At 44.2% G+C, this 14,595-nt stretch overlaps 1 protein-coding gene across 3 annotated transcripts in view; it reads right to left on the reverse strand.

Annotated features, from left to right (window-relative positions):
• Positions 1–733: 733 nt before the first annotated feature.
• Positions 734–14,595, reverse strand: part of lrp4 (low density lipoprotein receptor-related protein 4) — a 117,775-nt gene continuing 103,913 nt past the window's right edge. Inside the window, exons 22-39 of one of the 3 annotated variants that reach the window (XM_079496608.1) lie at positions 14,463–14,594; positions 13,781–13,921; positions 13,560–13,646; positions 12,762–12,933; positions 11,039–11,201; positions 10,672–10,897; positions 9,596–9,899; positions 9,146–9,364; positions 8,886–9,020; positions 8,641–8,749; positions 8,142–8,334; positions 7,282–7,395; positions 6,580–6,691; positions 6,022–6,086; positions 5,820–5,907; positions 5,485–5,626; positions 4,200–4,259; positions 3,604–3,737 (exon numbers count right to left, since the gene is read on the reverse strand). In XM_079496608.1, coding sequence (XP_079352734.1) covers positions 4,218–4,259; positions 5,485–5,626; positions 5,820–5,907; positions 6,022–6,086; positions 6,580–6,691; positions 7,282–7,395; positions 8,142–8,334; positions 8,641–8,749; positions 8,886–9,020; positions 9,146–9,364; positions 9,596–9,899; positions 10,672–10,897; positions 11,039–11,201; positions 12,762–12,933; positions 13,560–13,646; positions 13,781–13,921; positions 14,463–14,594 — 2,444 coding nt within the window. In that variant the 3' untranslated portion in view covers positions 3,604–3,737; positions 4,200–4,217. Of the gene's footprint in view, positions 3,738–4,199; positions 4,260–5,484; positions 5,627–5,819; positions 5,908–6,021; positions 6,087–6,579; positions 6,692–7,281; positions 7,396–8,141; positions 8,335–8,640; positions 8,750–8,885; positions 9,021–9,145; positions 9,365–9,595; positions 9,900–10,671; positions 10,898–11,038; positions 11,202–12,761; positions 12,934–13,559; positions 13,647–13,780; positions 13,922–14,462; position 14,595 lie in introns of all 3 variants that reach the window. The other 2 variants (XM_079496607.1, XM_079496606.1) reach the window with 2 other exon arrangements.

Consider the following 14,595-nt stretch of genomic DNA (forward strand, 5'->3'; position numbering starts at 1 on the left):
TCAACAGAATGATATACAGTGTAGATCTCCAACTCTACCATCAAAACTCTTCACAGCACAGGACACCGGTTCAGGATTCTACCTTCAAGACAGTAGTATTTTTCATTGTGCATTTTTGGTCAAAGTTGATCCCATGCCAAAGTGCCAGCGCTCGGCCAGCAATCTGCCGTCACCCAGGTGGATGCGTGCACACGCCGATCTGTCGCAGCAGCGCAACCTCCACTCTTACGGAGGAGACTGCCGACAAGCGGCGGTGCCGTCTGGCCAGGGAACGCCAGGAGCACCACCGTCAGAGTCTCACGGAGGACACCGTCGCTGCGCTGCTTCTGAACAGAGAGCAGCAGCAGCGCCACTGCCATGTTCTGCCGTCACCGGCACCTGAACAGAGAGCAGCAGCAAGCGTAGCGGTGCCTCTGGCTGGCACCGTATTGAGAAGCTCTGTTGTTTCAGCTTCTCTCGCCCTCAGGGCGTCTTACTGGTTCTGGTTCTATCCCACCCTGCCTGATAAGCACTTAAATCATCGAACTCTCAAAAAGATGGGGGCGAAACGACTCAGTCTATCAATCATCTAACTCTCAAAAAGATGGGGGGGAAACGATGTCTGTACCAGTACTGGGGAGTTGTACAGTACGTGATAAGTTCCTGAATATAGCTCATCTTATTTGTAAAAGAAACTTAAAACTTAAAAAAATAAAATGAATCATGGTATAACAAAGTTGAAGGAGTCACAAGATTCATTAAAATGCAAATGCAGTTTTATATTAAAAGATAGCAAAGGGATAAATTCACTATATCACAACACAGCTTGTTAGTACTGCAATGGAAATACATATACAGTCTTTTTCATATTTACACATTAAGTGACAACCAAACAGAAATCATAAATACATCTTTTTTTGTTATCTTTACAATAGTTATACGCGACCAAGAACTCATAACATAGAAGAACACTATTAAATAACTGCCGTCTTCCCTATCATTTACAAGACTCGGAAACACAGTGGTTAAAACCAACCAGCAAAAACAATAAAAAAAACATGTTCTTCTCCAGTGAGTAAAATTAATACAAGTCAAAACGGTCATGAAATCCCTTTGTACAAGACTCTATACAACAAAACACAATATCTTCAACACAAACGCCTTGCTTTTTACCTGCATGGTAAAAAAAAAAAAATCTGTACACTTTTAGTGAGTTTCTGAGCAGAGTGGGAGGGATTGTAAATTGGGATGATTGGGTCGCTCTGACGCGCTGCAACAGACTATCAACCAATGATCAGAGACGAAGTTTACCGTAGCTGCCAAGGCCCTCTTTCATTAGCCTCAGTGCTTTGTCTAGCAGCAAATCAGCAAGTTGCTGAACTCATACAAGATACTTCAAAGTACATGGTTCTGAAAAGTTTAACTGATAACATCAATATAGTTATACATCTCCTTTGTACCATATTCTTGCAACAGACAACGGTACTCTCCAATGTTAAAGCAATGCATAATATATTTACTTGTATTAAATTAAGGTTCCATTAAGTTGTCAGTGATTATATTTCTAAACTCTAAGTCACTGTTTTAGTGGGTTCAGATATACACAGTATTCTTAAGTATATCTCATACAGCACGCTCCATATTACAGAGGGAAATATAGTATAAACTGTGAGCTCACGTTGCATTACAGAGTTGACTACTTTAATGAGAACGTCTCAAAGAATGCCATGTACACTTAACAACCATCAAGAAATATAAATAAAACTGAATAACATAAACAAAGAAATGTTTGGCACTTAGGCTATACTTCATCACAGCTTCCTCTGCCAATACACCCCCCCACCCTCCCCAAGGATCAGCAATGTTAAAAACAATAATCATGTTAACCTGTCTCGTATGAAAAACTCAATTGCACAATTGAGTGTATATCAGTGAAGGCCTGGCTGACATGTGTCACATCAACAGTTTTCCAAGACGATGGAGTGAGTTTTCAGTCAGTCAATCTGCTGTACCGTAGACCAGTGGTTCTCAACCTTTTCAGGCTGTGACCCCCAAAATAACCATATTTGAACTGGAGACACCCCAATAATATTTTAACTGGAGACGCCCCACCCTGCCTGATAAGCACTTAGAGTTGAGGGGTTACATTTTGTTTGACATTGTTCCACAGATAAATATTGTGAAAATAGCCTTCTTATATTATTTGAGAATTTGGCCAATGTTTGATCAGTATTTATAGTATTTATATGTTATATAGTAGGCCTTAAAAGTCCTTAAATTGTCACTTCACTGTCCTCTGGGGAGGGAACCCCTCCCCCCCAAAAAACATGTGGGGACCGTCTGGGGGTCCTGATCCAAAAGTTGAGAACCACTGTTGTAGACAAAGGAAAAAGTGAGAAGATTTCTGTGAAGCCCCGCCCTTTGGCACTGTCATAAATATATTCTTTGCATCGCATACTGCAAAAAAAAATGAAAAAAAAATGAAAAAAGATTTTCCTTTAAATCTCATGTATGTTGCAAAATGTATAAAATATTTAGCCAAAGAATGTATTTGAAAAACATATTTCAGACTCTGGAAATACATTTTCACAAATATATTTTGGTCACTCAATATATTTTTCCTATATAGAAGTGGCCAAATAAGTCCATTATTAGTATATTTTGAAACATATGAAATATTTATATTCCTTGCTATGAGAAAACTGGGCACTGCTGTACATAGTTCTACACGTTCACCATTCTCTAAAAATAATCATCAAAACCACTCCAGAGTACAAAAAGTTCATAAATAGAGTTCATAATGATATGGCAAATCATGAGTGGCATTGAAAGAGCGAGCATTTTTGTTATATAGTCCGAGAGTATATTTTAGCTTTGCCAAAACAAAACAAAAACTCCACAAAAAAGGTTTACATACAATGATGTGTCCCTTGCCGGGGGAGTTTGCATCCTTTCAAAAAGGCTCCAGACACGCCCACATCTCTCTCTCTCTCTCTCTTGTGCATGCTTCTAAATTTCTTCCTAGAGTTTTTCGCTTCGTTATTACAGCATGCTCATCAATTGTCTTACGTTTTGCCTACAAGCGGAACTTGCACCGAGAGTGTTCTGTAAGTGTGCAAGTAGGACGGTGGGCAAGGAGTCCCGTGATTGGAGAAAAATGAGGTTTTGAGTATAAGGGAGTGTTTTCTTTTGTGTGTATAACGAGGTCCATATGCACTTCTCATGAACCGTGTACTGGCATATTTTGTGTAACTCTACATATTAACAGGAAATGCAAATGTCAATGTGTGCAGGTTCCATGTTTGTACCATTTATATAAATACACATGTATAGTCTGTCATGTATGCAGGCGTGAGAGCACATGGCAAGGGTGGGGTGGGGCGGGCGGGGGTAGGGGGGACCAAGAGCTCCTTTCACACTTCGCTCTCGGTGGAGGGCTTGCGTATGGACGCCCACCCAGTGTCGGGCAGGCTGTGCTGGGCGTGGCGCTGCGGGGTGACGGTGGAGGGAGTTAGGGTGGTTATGGAGGAGCACTCGGACGCCTCCTCCTGGAGGAGCTGCTCCGTCTCACCGTCGTCCAGCGACGCGCTGCTGGCCTGAAGGGACACCGTGTCCGTGCGCATGCAGGTGTGCAGGCCGCCCCGCGAGGGCTTGATCTGCTTCAGGTGGTCGTCCCAGTACAGCTCGTCGTTGGACAGTAGACACACGCCCTCCACGATGCGGATCTTCTCCTTGGTGTAACCTCCGTCCCCTCCTCCCTAGGGATAGGAAGCAAGTGCAAGCAGGCAGTTAGAGCTGGCCCCCATGTCAGGCGTCGTAGCGCTGGTCATGTGTTAATCATAACCCAACCGCAAAACATTCCAGAGGAAGTTCACCAACTGCAGCCCAATGTACAGCACACGCTGGATCCATTTAGTGATGCTGTGCTGGGGTTAGACACACAAGTTTCCATGTGTTACAAGTGTATCAAACATCACACCACAAGACCCGGTGAGTAGCGCGTGAACTGACGCGTCATGCCAGGAGTCAGAGTGCTCTGAAAATGTATTCCAATCCGGGGAATACCTGATTTCAGTTAAAGGCGTCACATGCACTTATAGGACAGAACAGTATATATGATTAGACAAATAAGCTTAAAAGTTAAGAAGAGAATAAGATAAATCAGAGAGCATTGGCAAAGGCATGATTCCTACATGCAGTGTGCACTGTGCAGTAGCTACCTCTCTGCAGGAAGTGGGTCAAAAGATATAGGGAGAGAGGGTGTTGTAAGGATGAGAGCGCTGCAGTGAGGAGGAATAGAAAGGAATACATTCAGAAGTGCCAGAGTCGGTGACTGTTTGTGTCTCACGTTAAAGGAGAACTAGACGTTTACTGTTAACTCTGCCTCATCTGTTTCATTGTCATTACCTTTGCTGCCATCGGAGGATCGATAAAGGCTTATATTATCTTGAATAAAGACGGTGCTGGAGCTGACACAGGGCTGCCCGTGCCCTATAGAGACTTAACAAGGACAATGCACACACACTCATCTAACTACACAGCTGCTTCAAATTAATCATCACTGGCCAGCTTAGAAGTTTGTAGCGTCAGTGTTGTATGTTCCTCAACAATATCTAGGTATATCTGAATGCATTTCTGAACATCATGGACATTGCAATGGTTTTAATCAGTAGCGGCCCGCCAATAGAGGGTGCTAGTGCGCCGCGCCACCTCTCCCAAACCTAGATTTTCCTTGAATAAATATTACTTTAAAATATATTCTATATATATTTTAAATTATCAAATGAACAAGGTAAATATTATAGTCAGTGGATGACTAATGAGTACAATGTATAATCTGAGCGGACGTACAGTAGAATACGCACATCGACAGGCTGGGTGCTGGACCTGCAGTGATGGGAGGGGCACCAAAATGTGGTGTTTTGATTGGTTAATGGGGGCACTCCCTTAGTATAAAAGTACAAACTTTTGTGTATGTTCACATGACCTGATGAAGATCAAATAGATCGAAACGTTGTCAGTATTTTCAATAAAGAACGTCTTTCTTGTACCTGTGGTGTGCGGGCTCCATCCAATACCTACAATGTATAATCTACCATAAATATGTAGATAAGAAACGTTCTACATTGTCTAAACATACTTCTCTGGGCGCACACATCTTTACCATTGACTCACCATATCAAGTTTTGCACATGCGCAGTTCACTCTTCAATGCAAGTGAACCGGGCCTCCGTGGGCGCAGGTATTCAGCGGCCAGTGCATAGATACAGTATATGGTATGTATGCTACAGTATGTTTGGAAAACTAGCAGGCTTGAAAAAGGTGCACTCATTTTCACCGTCTGAAGGGGACTTGAGCCACGTGAGGCACCGGCGAGCGAGCTTAGGCGAGAGTCGCCGTATTTCTGAAAAATTCTACAGCACTGGTGAGACAAACTATGGATCATTCATCATTTAAAATAAGGTCTCTGGTTAAGGTATTGACTTGGAGACGGTGAGCACTTACCTCTTTCTTATATCGAAGCTGGTTATAGATTGGAGGCTTTTGCGATGCCTCAATCTTGACTTCCTGTGTGGAAGTCCTGTACGAGGGGTTGCTGTAGGTCAGGTTGCTCACCCCCGGATCTGCAAACTTCGACTTTTTATGCCTGTTGACAGATGAGAGACGTACACATTTGATTCTCTGTGACCTCCTCAATGAGTCATTTGTTGACCAAGTACTACTTTACGTAACGCCCTACATATGCAAAGTCAAGCCAATTTCTACATTATGGTCCTTTAACTTTCATCATATTAGGCCTACTAATGGTAAAAGATAAAATAAAATAAGCATATGGTTACCTGTAAATAATGAAGGCAGCAATGAGAATAAGAAGAGCTAGGATGGTCAGAATTCCACCGATCACGTAGCTGATATGAAGTCCTTCCCCTAAGAGAGATGACATGTGCCATTAGTCCCATGTGTGCACAGAAAACCTGTGGGGTTTAGGTTAGATACAAGTGAAGAATTGAGTGACGAGGACAGCAGATATCTAGTACTGACCATGGGGAGCGGTCACCACGTCGCTCTGCACGCACCCCTCCATGTTTAGGCCCTTGTCAGTGCAGCTGTATCATGGATTGAAAACACAGCATTAGGGAGATATAAAGTTACCCCATGATTTTCCAAATGTTTGAAAATAATAATAATAATTTCCTGCAGGCTTTCTGTGAGAGTCATAAAGGGACACAATCTCACTGTAGGCATGCATTTCAAATAATTGCTGATAGTTATTATAGTCCAAACATTTACAAATTATACTCCACATTAACAGAGAAAATTCTGTTTCAGCCATGCATCATCCTGATTCATATTTTCTGAAGCCAAGATTGCCCATTTTTCCATGAACACACCAAACAAAGACACTGTCACAGCCACTGTTAAGTAGTGGCCAAAAACAGGAAGTCAGCGTTATAGTTGACATACAATGACATCATTGGTTGAGCACTTTTAGCTTTTAAGCACAATTTTGATACCACGTGCGCACACGCACGCACACGCACACACACACGACTTTCCGGCTTCTAATGTTTTCTATTACTATTGGGAACATGAACATACTTGACAAGTGAGGGTCCCTGACGCGGTGCATCAGTGGGGATTTTGGGTATGTTTTTGGGAGCTGGCGTGCTGGTCATCGTCCGGTCAGGCGAGGTAGGGACAAAACCTGAAACTGAACATATCCGTGTTGATTAGCACCTTGAGTTCAAAAAGGCAATCCCTGCAGACGCTTAAGCCAGATTCCAATACCCCAAATCTCGGCCACTCACACTCGGGTCACTCCAGCATGGCGATGTTACGGTGAAATTGGTGACCTGACGAAATATGTGACTATCTTGTGGACTTCACATACCTAACTTACACAGAGGTCTTTAAATACGTGACCTAAATACCGCTAGGTTGAACACGATTGCCACATATTTCAGCAGGTCACCAATTTCACCGTAACACTGTCATGCTGGAGTGACCGAGTATTTGGGTATTGCCCCGGGTTATTGGAATTCAGCTTTACGGTACTCGAGAAAACATTAGCGCTGGGAACCGGAACTGGTTCCAATGTTGCAATACATTTTGAGTTAACTCTTTAGTCTGTGACTGAAGTTCTTCAGTCACAGACTTCAGCATTTTTTGTTTACACAAATCTTCTCTTCTGGGGGTTCCTGGCACAAAACATTTTCTGATGGGAGTCCGCGATCAAATACATGTTAATTTGGGGGTCCTTGGCATGAATACGTTTGAGAAGCAGTGCAACAGCCCACTCACTTGTGGAGCAGGGTCTGCTGTCAGGCTCATCTGGGCAGGCACACACAAAGCTGTTGGTCTTGGCGAAACAAAGATGTGTACAGCCTCCATTGTTCACCCCACAGAGGTTTGTACCTGGAAGGGAGAAGAGAGGTTCCTTTAGTGCCTCAACACAAAACTCCCATGCGTCCCATATGGCACCATCACAGTTAGTTAATAATCATTTAATAATACAGTATATAATACTATAATAGAACTTCATTTTCTGGCCATGGCCTTGTTTCAAGTAAAACTATTAAAACAATGGTTTTATTTTTGAGAAGGTTGATGTACACTACTGACCAGGATCATGTCTAACTCAAAACCAACATATGTACTCCACTATGGAAAAAGAGAACCGTAAGCTACAATATCGGTAAAGGATTCTAAACTGAGCAGTTTACTGTGTAGTGTGTACCGTAATTGATTCCCCCTCATCACCTAGGCACGGGAAATAGGCATCATAAATTCAGGAGAACTGTTCCTACTTTGTTTTGGGAAGCTAGTTAACCTAAGGTGACACAAGCCAAACACTAGCATCCTCAGTCACTGAGTGCCTGTCAAAAGACAGCAGAGATATCGGTTTTGTACTAGGAAAACTGTGGCAGTAAGATACCATATAACCAATCAATCAATGAAAGCAAGCAAGACAAAATTAGACAGGGATACATTATGAATTAAAAACTGTACTAAAAAAAGATCAAATCAAATACGTGTTACAACTTTCAGTGGGTTGGTAAGTACGGCTTGCCATGGATTCAAATCCGGCTCTCGACCAGAGTCATCTGTCCAATCTTCTCCGCCATACTGGTTCCAGAATTCAAAAGTGCAAGCTCACTCACCAGTCTGTCGGTTCGGTGACACCACTATGATATCCATGAGGCCCTCCACATTGGGCAGAACAGTCTCCTTGCTGCGGCCTGTGTGTTTGTCCACCCGCTGGATGGACTTGGTCTGCCAGTCCGTCCAATAGATCCAACGGTCTTGCTGCGAGAGGCGGGAGAAAGGGGTTAGAGAGGAGGACATCGGCTTCAACTGGGGAAAAGGAAGGGAGACAAAGAGAGAGAGAGAGAGAGAGGGAAACACGGACAAGGAGGAGAGGGAGGAAAAAAAGGGGGGACGGAAGGAGGAAAAGGAGGGACAAAAATGAGGGTCAGAGATGAAGGAAGTAGAAGGAATGGTTAAGTTTCAATGAGTTCAGTTAGGAGTAGGAGAAGGAAACGAGTGAGTCACACAGTGAGGTGAGAGCGAAACAACAGGGTGAGTGGAGGAGGTGAAGTAGCCACGAGGAAGGAGTCAGTTCGGCACTTGAAAGCTTTGGGGTAGTGGAGGAGGGTGTACCTGCGTCAGGGCAAAGGGGTGAGAGACAGGGCTGACCAAGATCTGACGTAGCTTCCCGTTCAGGTCCGAGCTCTCGATCCGATCCAGGTGAGCATCCACCCAGAATATCCTGTGGAAAATAATAGAGGTTCACTTCACACAAACACACACTCACAATGGTGACTTGTACATTATAACCAGACACCAGAGTTTCTCCTTTGAACTCAACCTCGCCTAATTTCCAAGCCCCCACACCCCTCTCTAACCTCCGTGTGTCATAATCCAGAGTGAGTCCATTGGGCCAGCCGAGGTCGGTGTTGATCAAAACCTTTCGGTCCGAGCCATCCAGGTGGGATCGCTCGATCTTGGCAATGTGACCCCAGTCCGTCCAAAACAGGTACCTAGAGAGATGAGGACACCGGAATGAGAAACACGTTCTCTCATAAACACACAAACAAACGCTATGACTGCTCCATTTATGGAAACACTTCATATGTTGTCCAGGCTGGGATTGTAAGCCTCTCACCCTTTGCTGGGGAACACAGCGATGGCTCTAGGTTCATCCAGGCTGTTGTTGACTAGGACTTTGCGGCAGGTTCCGTCCAGCCGCGCCACCTCAATGGTGTTGCGTCCCGTGTCTGTCCAGTACATGTTCCTGGACACCCAGTCCACAGCCAGCCCGTCTGTGGTCTTCAGGCCCTGGCTTATGACTGTCTCCATGCCGGTACCGTCCAGGTTGGCACGCCTAATCCACAAAGGAATTGATGAATTATGTATAATAAATGATAACTTATGCATATTCAAGGCTAATTTTGTTTGAAATGCACGTTGGGGGGCCTTTCGGAGGGGCCTACGCTTTGGGGGGTGGGAACACCACAAGGTTAAGCTTAAGTTGCTCAATACTCTACAGCAGTGCTTCTGAATGTGAGGTCAGAAGGTATGTGTGCATAGCTAAGCAGCATGTATGCGTTTCTACCTGATAACATCCAAGGTGACATCAGTATAGTAGAGTTTTCCATCCACACTGTCATAGTCCAGAGAGATGACGTTATGCAGCTCCGGTATGGGCACATGCACGTCCGTGTGGTCATCAGTGTCCAGGGAGATTCTGCGCACACTGACACGGTTGGAGAACACCAGGTAGGTTTCCGGGGAGTCATCACACGACCTGCCATCTCCCTTCAGCATGATGCCAGTGGGACAGGCGCAGGATGTGCCATTTGGACGGGGCAGACACAGGTGAGTACAGCCCCCATTCCTCCTGCCACACTTGTTAAAACCTGGAGAGGGCAGGGGAGTGTAGAAGAGAGAGAGAGAGAGAGAGAGAGAGAGAGAGAGAGAGAGAGAGAGAGAGAGAGAGACAGAAAAGTCAGGGAATGGGGGAGAGAGAAAATGAAAATGCAATCAAAACACTGATAAAGCAGAAATCCTTCTTCACAACATAAAATCACAATTGTGTGAAGTGAGGGGCGACTCACTTCGTAAAACAAACATCGTACTCTAAACCAACATTAAAAGTCCACGTCACGTGGGGTGCTGTTTTTTTATGTCATAGATTTGGCTGCCATAGGACATAATTTCCCGAAAGCCAGACGTTGGACGAGCTAGTGCCCCTAGCTCGCGCCCTAGCTTGATTGTTGAGTCAACAATAAGCCTACAGTAGTATACCAATGTAGGCAAATAAAGAAAATATAATTACGTTTTTCTAATCATGCAAAAAGCAAGGGGAATTATTATTATTATTATTTTTGGGGCGTTTTTTTGGGGCCTATATACAGGTTTAATGTTTGTTTTAAAAACACCATTGACAATGAAGGGAAAACGGAGGGAAAATGTACATCATCTTGTTCCTAACACAAACATTAAATCCCATTAACAATAAAGAGAATTTAATGTTTGTTTTGTCACCGTTTGTACATCACCTAATCATAGCAACATGAGTTAGACTTTAATATATTAGCGCCCCTCACTTCACATGGGTGTGATTATTTTATTTTTTTACATTTGAAGTCATAATTCACATACAGTAACAGCACTACAAGCCTGACTCACCCAGAGGCTTATCTCTGTCCACAGCCTGGATGTCCATCAAACCTGGCAGGTTGCCTCGTACGGTGATGGTGTTGGCCCCATTGGTCTTGTCTGCCCGCTGGATGCTGCGGCTCTGCCAGTCCGTCCAGTAGATGTGCGGGCCCAGCAGGGTTAAGCCATACGGGTGCTGGACTGGAGACACCAGGGTATGCCGATTCTGACCGCTCAGATCAGCAGCTTCAATTCGCTAGCGAACACATTAGGAAACACCGGAGAGAAGGAGGGAATTTGTGTCAAAATAAGGAACTTTTTTGCTAGTTGCATGCTGATAGTACTCAAGAGAATTCCAGCTCACTGGGTGAAAAGATGTCTCTGGGTCATCACTAACCTCTGTATGGGCATCGGCCCACAGTAACTGCGAGCCTGCCTTGTCAATAGCCAGACCATTAGGCCAGCCCAAGTTGTTACTGATGAGAACCAGACGGTTCGTACCGTCCATCGATGAGCGCTCTAGCTTGGCATTTTCTCCCCAGTCTGTCCAGTACATGTAACTGTAAGAGAGACAGAGGGATTAGAACAACCCTCCTCCTGGCTGTTGTATGTCTATGTAAATGTAAGAGACAGAGGGATTAGAACAACCCTCCTCCTGGCTGTTGTATGTACATGTAAATGTAAGAGAGACAGAGGGATTAGAACAACCCTCCTCCTGGCTGTTGTATGTACATGTAAATGTAAGAGAGACAGAGGGATTAGAACAACCCTCCTCCTGGCTGTTGTATGTACATGTAAATGTAAGAGAGACAGAGGGATTAGAACAACCCTCCTCCTGGCTGTTGTATGTACATGTAAATGTAAGAGAGACAGAGGGATTAGAACAACCCTCCTCCTGGCTGTTGTATGTACATGTAACTGTAAGAGAGACAGAGGGATTAGAACAACCCTCCTCCTGGCTGTTGTATGTACATGTAACTGTAAGAGAGACAGAGGGATTAGAACAACCCTCCTACTGGCTGTTGTATGTACATGTAACTGTAAGAGAGACAGAGGGATTAGAACAACTCTCCTCCAGTCTGTCCAGTACATGTAACTGTAAGAGAGACAGAGGGATTAGAACAACCCTCCTCCTGGCTGTTGTATGTCTAACTGTAAGAGATACAGAGGGATTAGAACAACCCTCCTCCTGGCTGTTGTATGTCTAACTGTAAGAGAGACAGAGGGATTAGAACAACCCTCCTCCTGGCTGTTGTATGTACATGTAACTGTAAGAGAGACAGAGGGATTAGAACAACCCTCCTCCTGGCTGTTGTATGTACATGTAACTGTAAGAGAGACAGAGGGATTAGAACAACCCTCCTCCTGGCTGTTGTATGTACATGTAACTGTAAGAGAGACAGAGGGATTAGAACAACCCTCCTCCTGGCTGTTGTATGTCTAACTGTAAGAGAGACAGAGGGATTAGAACAACCCTCCTCCTGGCTGTTGTATGTCTAACTGTAAGAGAGACAGAGGGATTAGAACAACCCTCCTCCTGGCTGTTGTATGTCTAACTGTAAGAGAGACAGAGGGATTAGAACAACCCTCCTCCTGGCTGTCCAGTACATGTAACTGTAAGAGAGACAGAGGGATTAGAACAACCCTCCTCCTGGCTGTCCAGTACATGTAACTGTAAGAGAGACAGAGGGATTAGAACAACCCTCCTCCTGGCTGTCCAGTACATGTAACTGTAAGAGAGACAGAGGGATTAGAACAACCCTCCTCCTGGCTGTCCAGTACATGTAACTGTAAGAGAGACAGAGGGATTAGAACAACCCTCCTCCTGGCTGTTGTATGTACATGTAACTGTAAGAGAGACAGAGGGATTAGAACAACCCTCCTCCTGGCTGTCCAGTACATGTAACTGTAAGAGAGACAGAGGGATTAGAACAACCCTCCTCCTGGCTGTCCAGTACATGTAACTGTAAGAGAGACAGAGGGATTAGAACAACCCTCCTCCTGGCTGTTGTATGTCTATGAAAATGCTTCCTCCTGATCCAGTCTTCTCACTGAATCAGAGAATAGAATTCTAAAGAATATATTTTAACAGTGAAGGCCTGAAGAAGTATGAAACTCACCCCATTTCATGGTAAAGAGCAATGGCCCGTGGACTGTCCAGGTTTTGCCAGATCAGAACTTTCCTCATGGAGCCGTCCAGGTTAGCCACCTCGATGCGGTTGGTACCGGTATCTGTCCAATAGATCTTCCTGCCCACTGCGTCCACCGCCAGGCCATCGGTGGTCATTAAGCCTGAGAGAGTGGGGGGGATAGTATGTGACTAAAATTAAAGAAAGATGTCTTTTCTCTCTCTATATATATATATACAATTACTGCCATTGTTAGTTGCGCAAGAAGAGCACGCAAGTACTGCGAACGGCTGGGTATGTATGTCGGTGTTGTCCACCGTATGTCGGTGTTGTGCACCGGCCAATAAGTCCCTTATTGGCTGTTGATGGTGACGTAACTAAGGTACGTTTCAAGGTTGGTATAATAAGGTCAATAACGGGTCTAAAGGATTTAGAACAGCAGTTGTAATAGACATTAGTCTACTCTAGTAGTAATACTTGCGCGCTCTGCTTGCGCACAAGGTGCAAGTTGGGCACCTTGACAGAGTGCATTTCTAGTTATGCTTTATTTCAGAGAGTTCAGAGCAAAGAAACAGGAACCCAAGAGCAGAGAGAGGAGAGACATGTGAGACAAGATGGAGGTTGGATTCAAACATGGGTCCTCGCGGTCACAAGGAGCATAGGTCTGAATGAATTGGCGAACCACCAGGCACTCCCAAATTCCAACTCTTACAATTAATTAGATGTAATTACATAAACAGCATTATTTACTATTAGTTATATAATATAGTTAATTTAAGTTGGCCTCACCAGTGAATACGATATCCTCATGTGATGTTCCATTGATGTTGGCTCTGCTGACTTTCTTCAGTGTGCTATCTGACCAATACACTTTTCCTGCAGGGGGCGCCAAATGCACATACCTTAGCTTCAATTTATACAAAACATGACCACGCACGCGCACACACACACACACACACACACACACACACAATCCCTCTTGTAAACGTCATGTCACATCTCACACACACCTTCTTTGGGGTCAACTCCAATAGCAATAGTGTTCTTCATAGAGCCGTTCACAGCCAGAACCACATCTGCAAAGTAGGGAATATCCAGAGACACCATCCTAATGTCTGTCCTCCGCGCAAAGACCAGGAAACTGCTCATGCCTAGACACATGCGTACACACACACACACACACACACACACACACACACACACACACACACACACACACACACACACACACACACACACACACACACACACACACACACACACACACACACACACACACACACACACACACACACACACACACACACACACACACACACAGTTCAATGTACTGACTATTAACGGTGTTATGATGGATAATTTTCTCATGGAAATACAATATGGATGATATTGTGTGACTGCCTAAAACTATATCTAAACATAAGCTACAATATGAATTGATTAATGCTAATTATTTCTAAATACATAGATTTCTGTAGATCAAAGCAGTTTTAAGTAACAGCCATGATAACCACCAAAACTATTTCGGTTAAATAGAAGCTCACCCTCGATTATTAGAAAATATTGAGAAATGGGTAACAAAGTTCTAAAGCCCATGGACACTACGGTAAAATGTAATAAGCATGATTGACCATGTGTTGTTTGTGATGCTATACATTTTATAATGTTTATGACGTCATTAACAAAGTTTACCATGAGTGCATGTCTTTCCGTCCAACTGTAGATTGATGCCGGTGGGACAGGCACAGCTGGAGGCTTCAGGAGCCGGAGCCAGGAGACAAAGGTGGCTGCAGCCTCCATTATTCACCAGGCACGGGTTGTGCAC

The sequence above is a fragment of the Electrona antarctica genome, assembly GCF_951216825.1.
Source record: "Electrona antarctica genome assembly, chromosome: 3".
Lineage (NCBI taxonomy): Eukaryota > Metazoa > Chordata > Actinopteri > Myctophiformes > Myctophidae > Electrona > Electrona antarctica.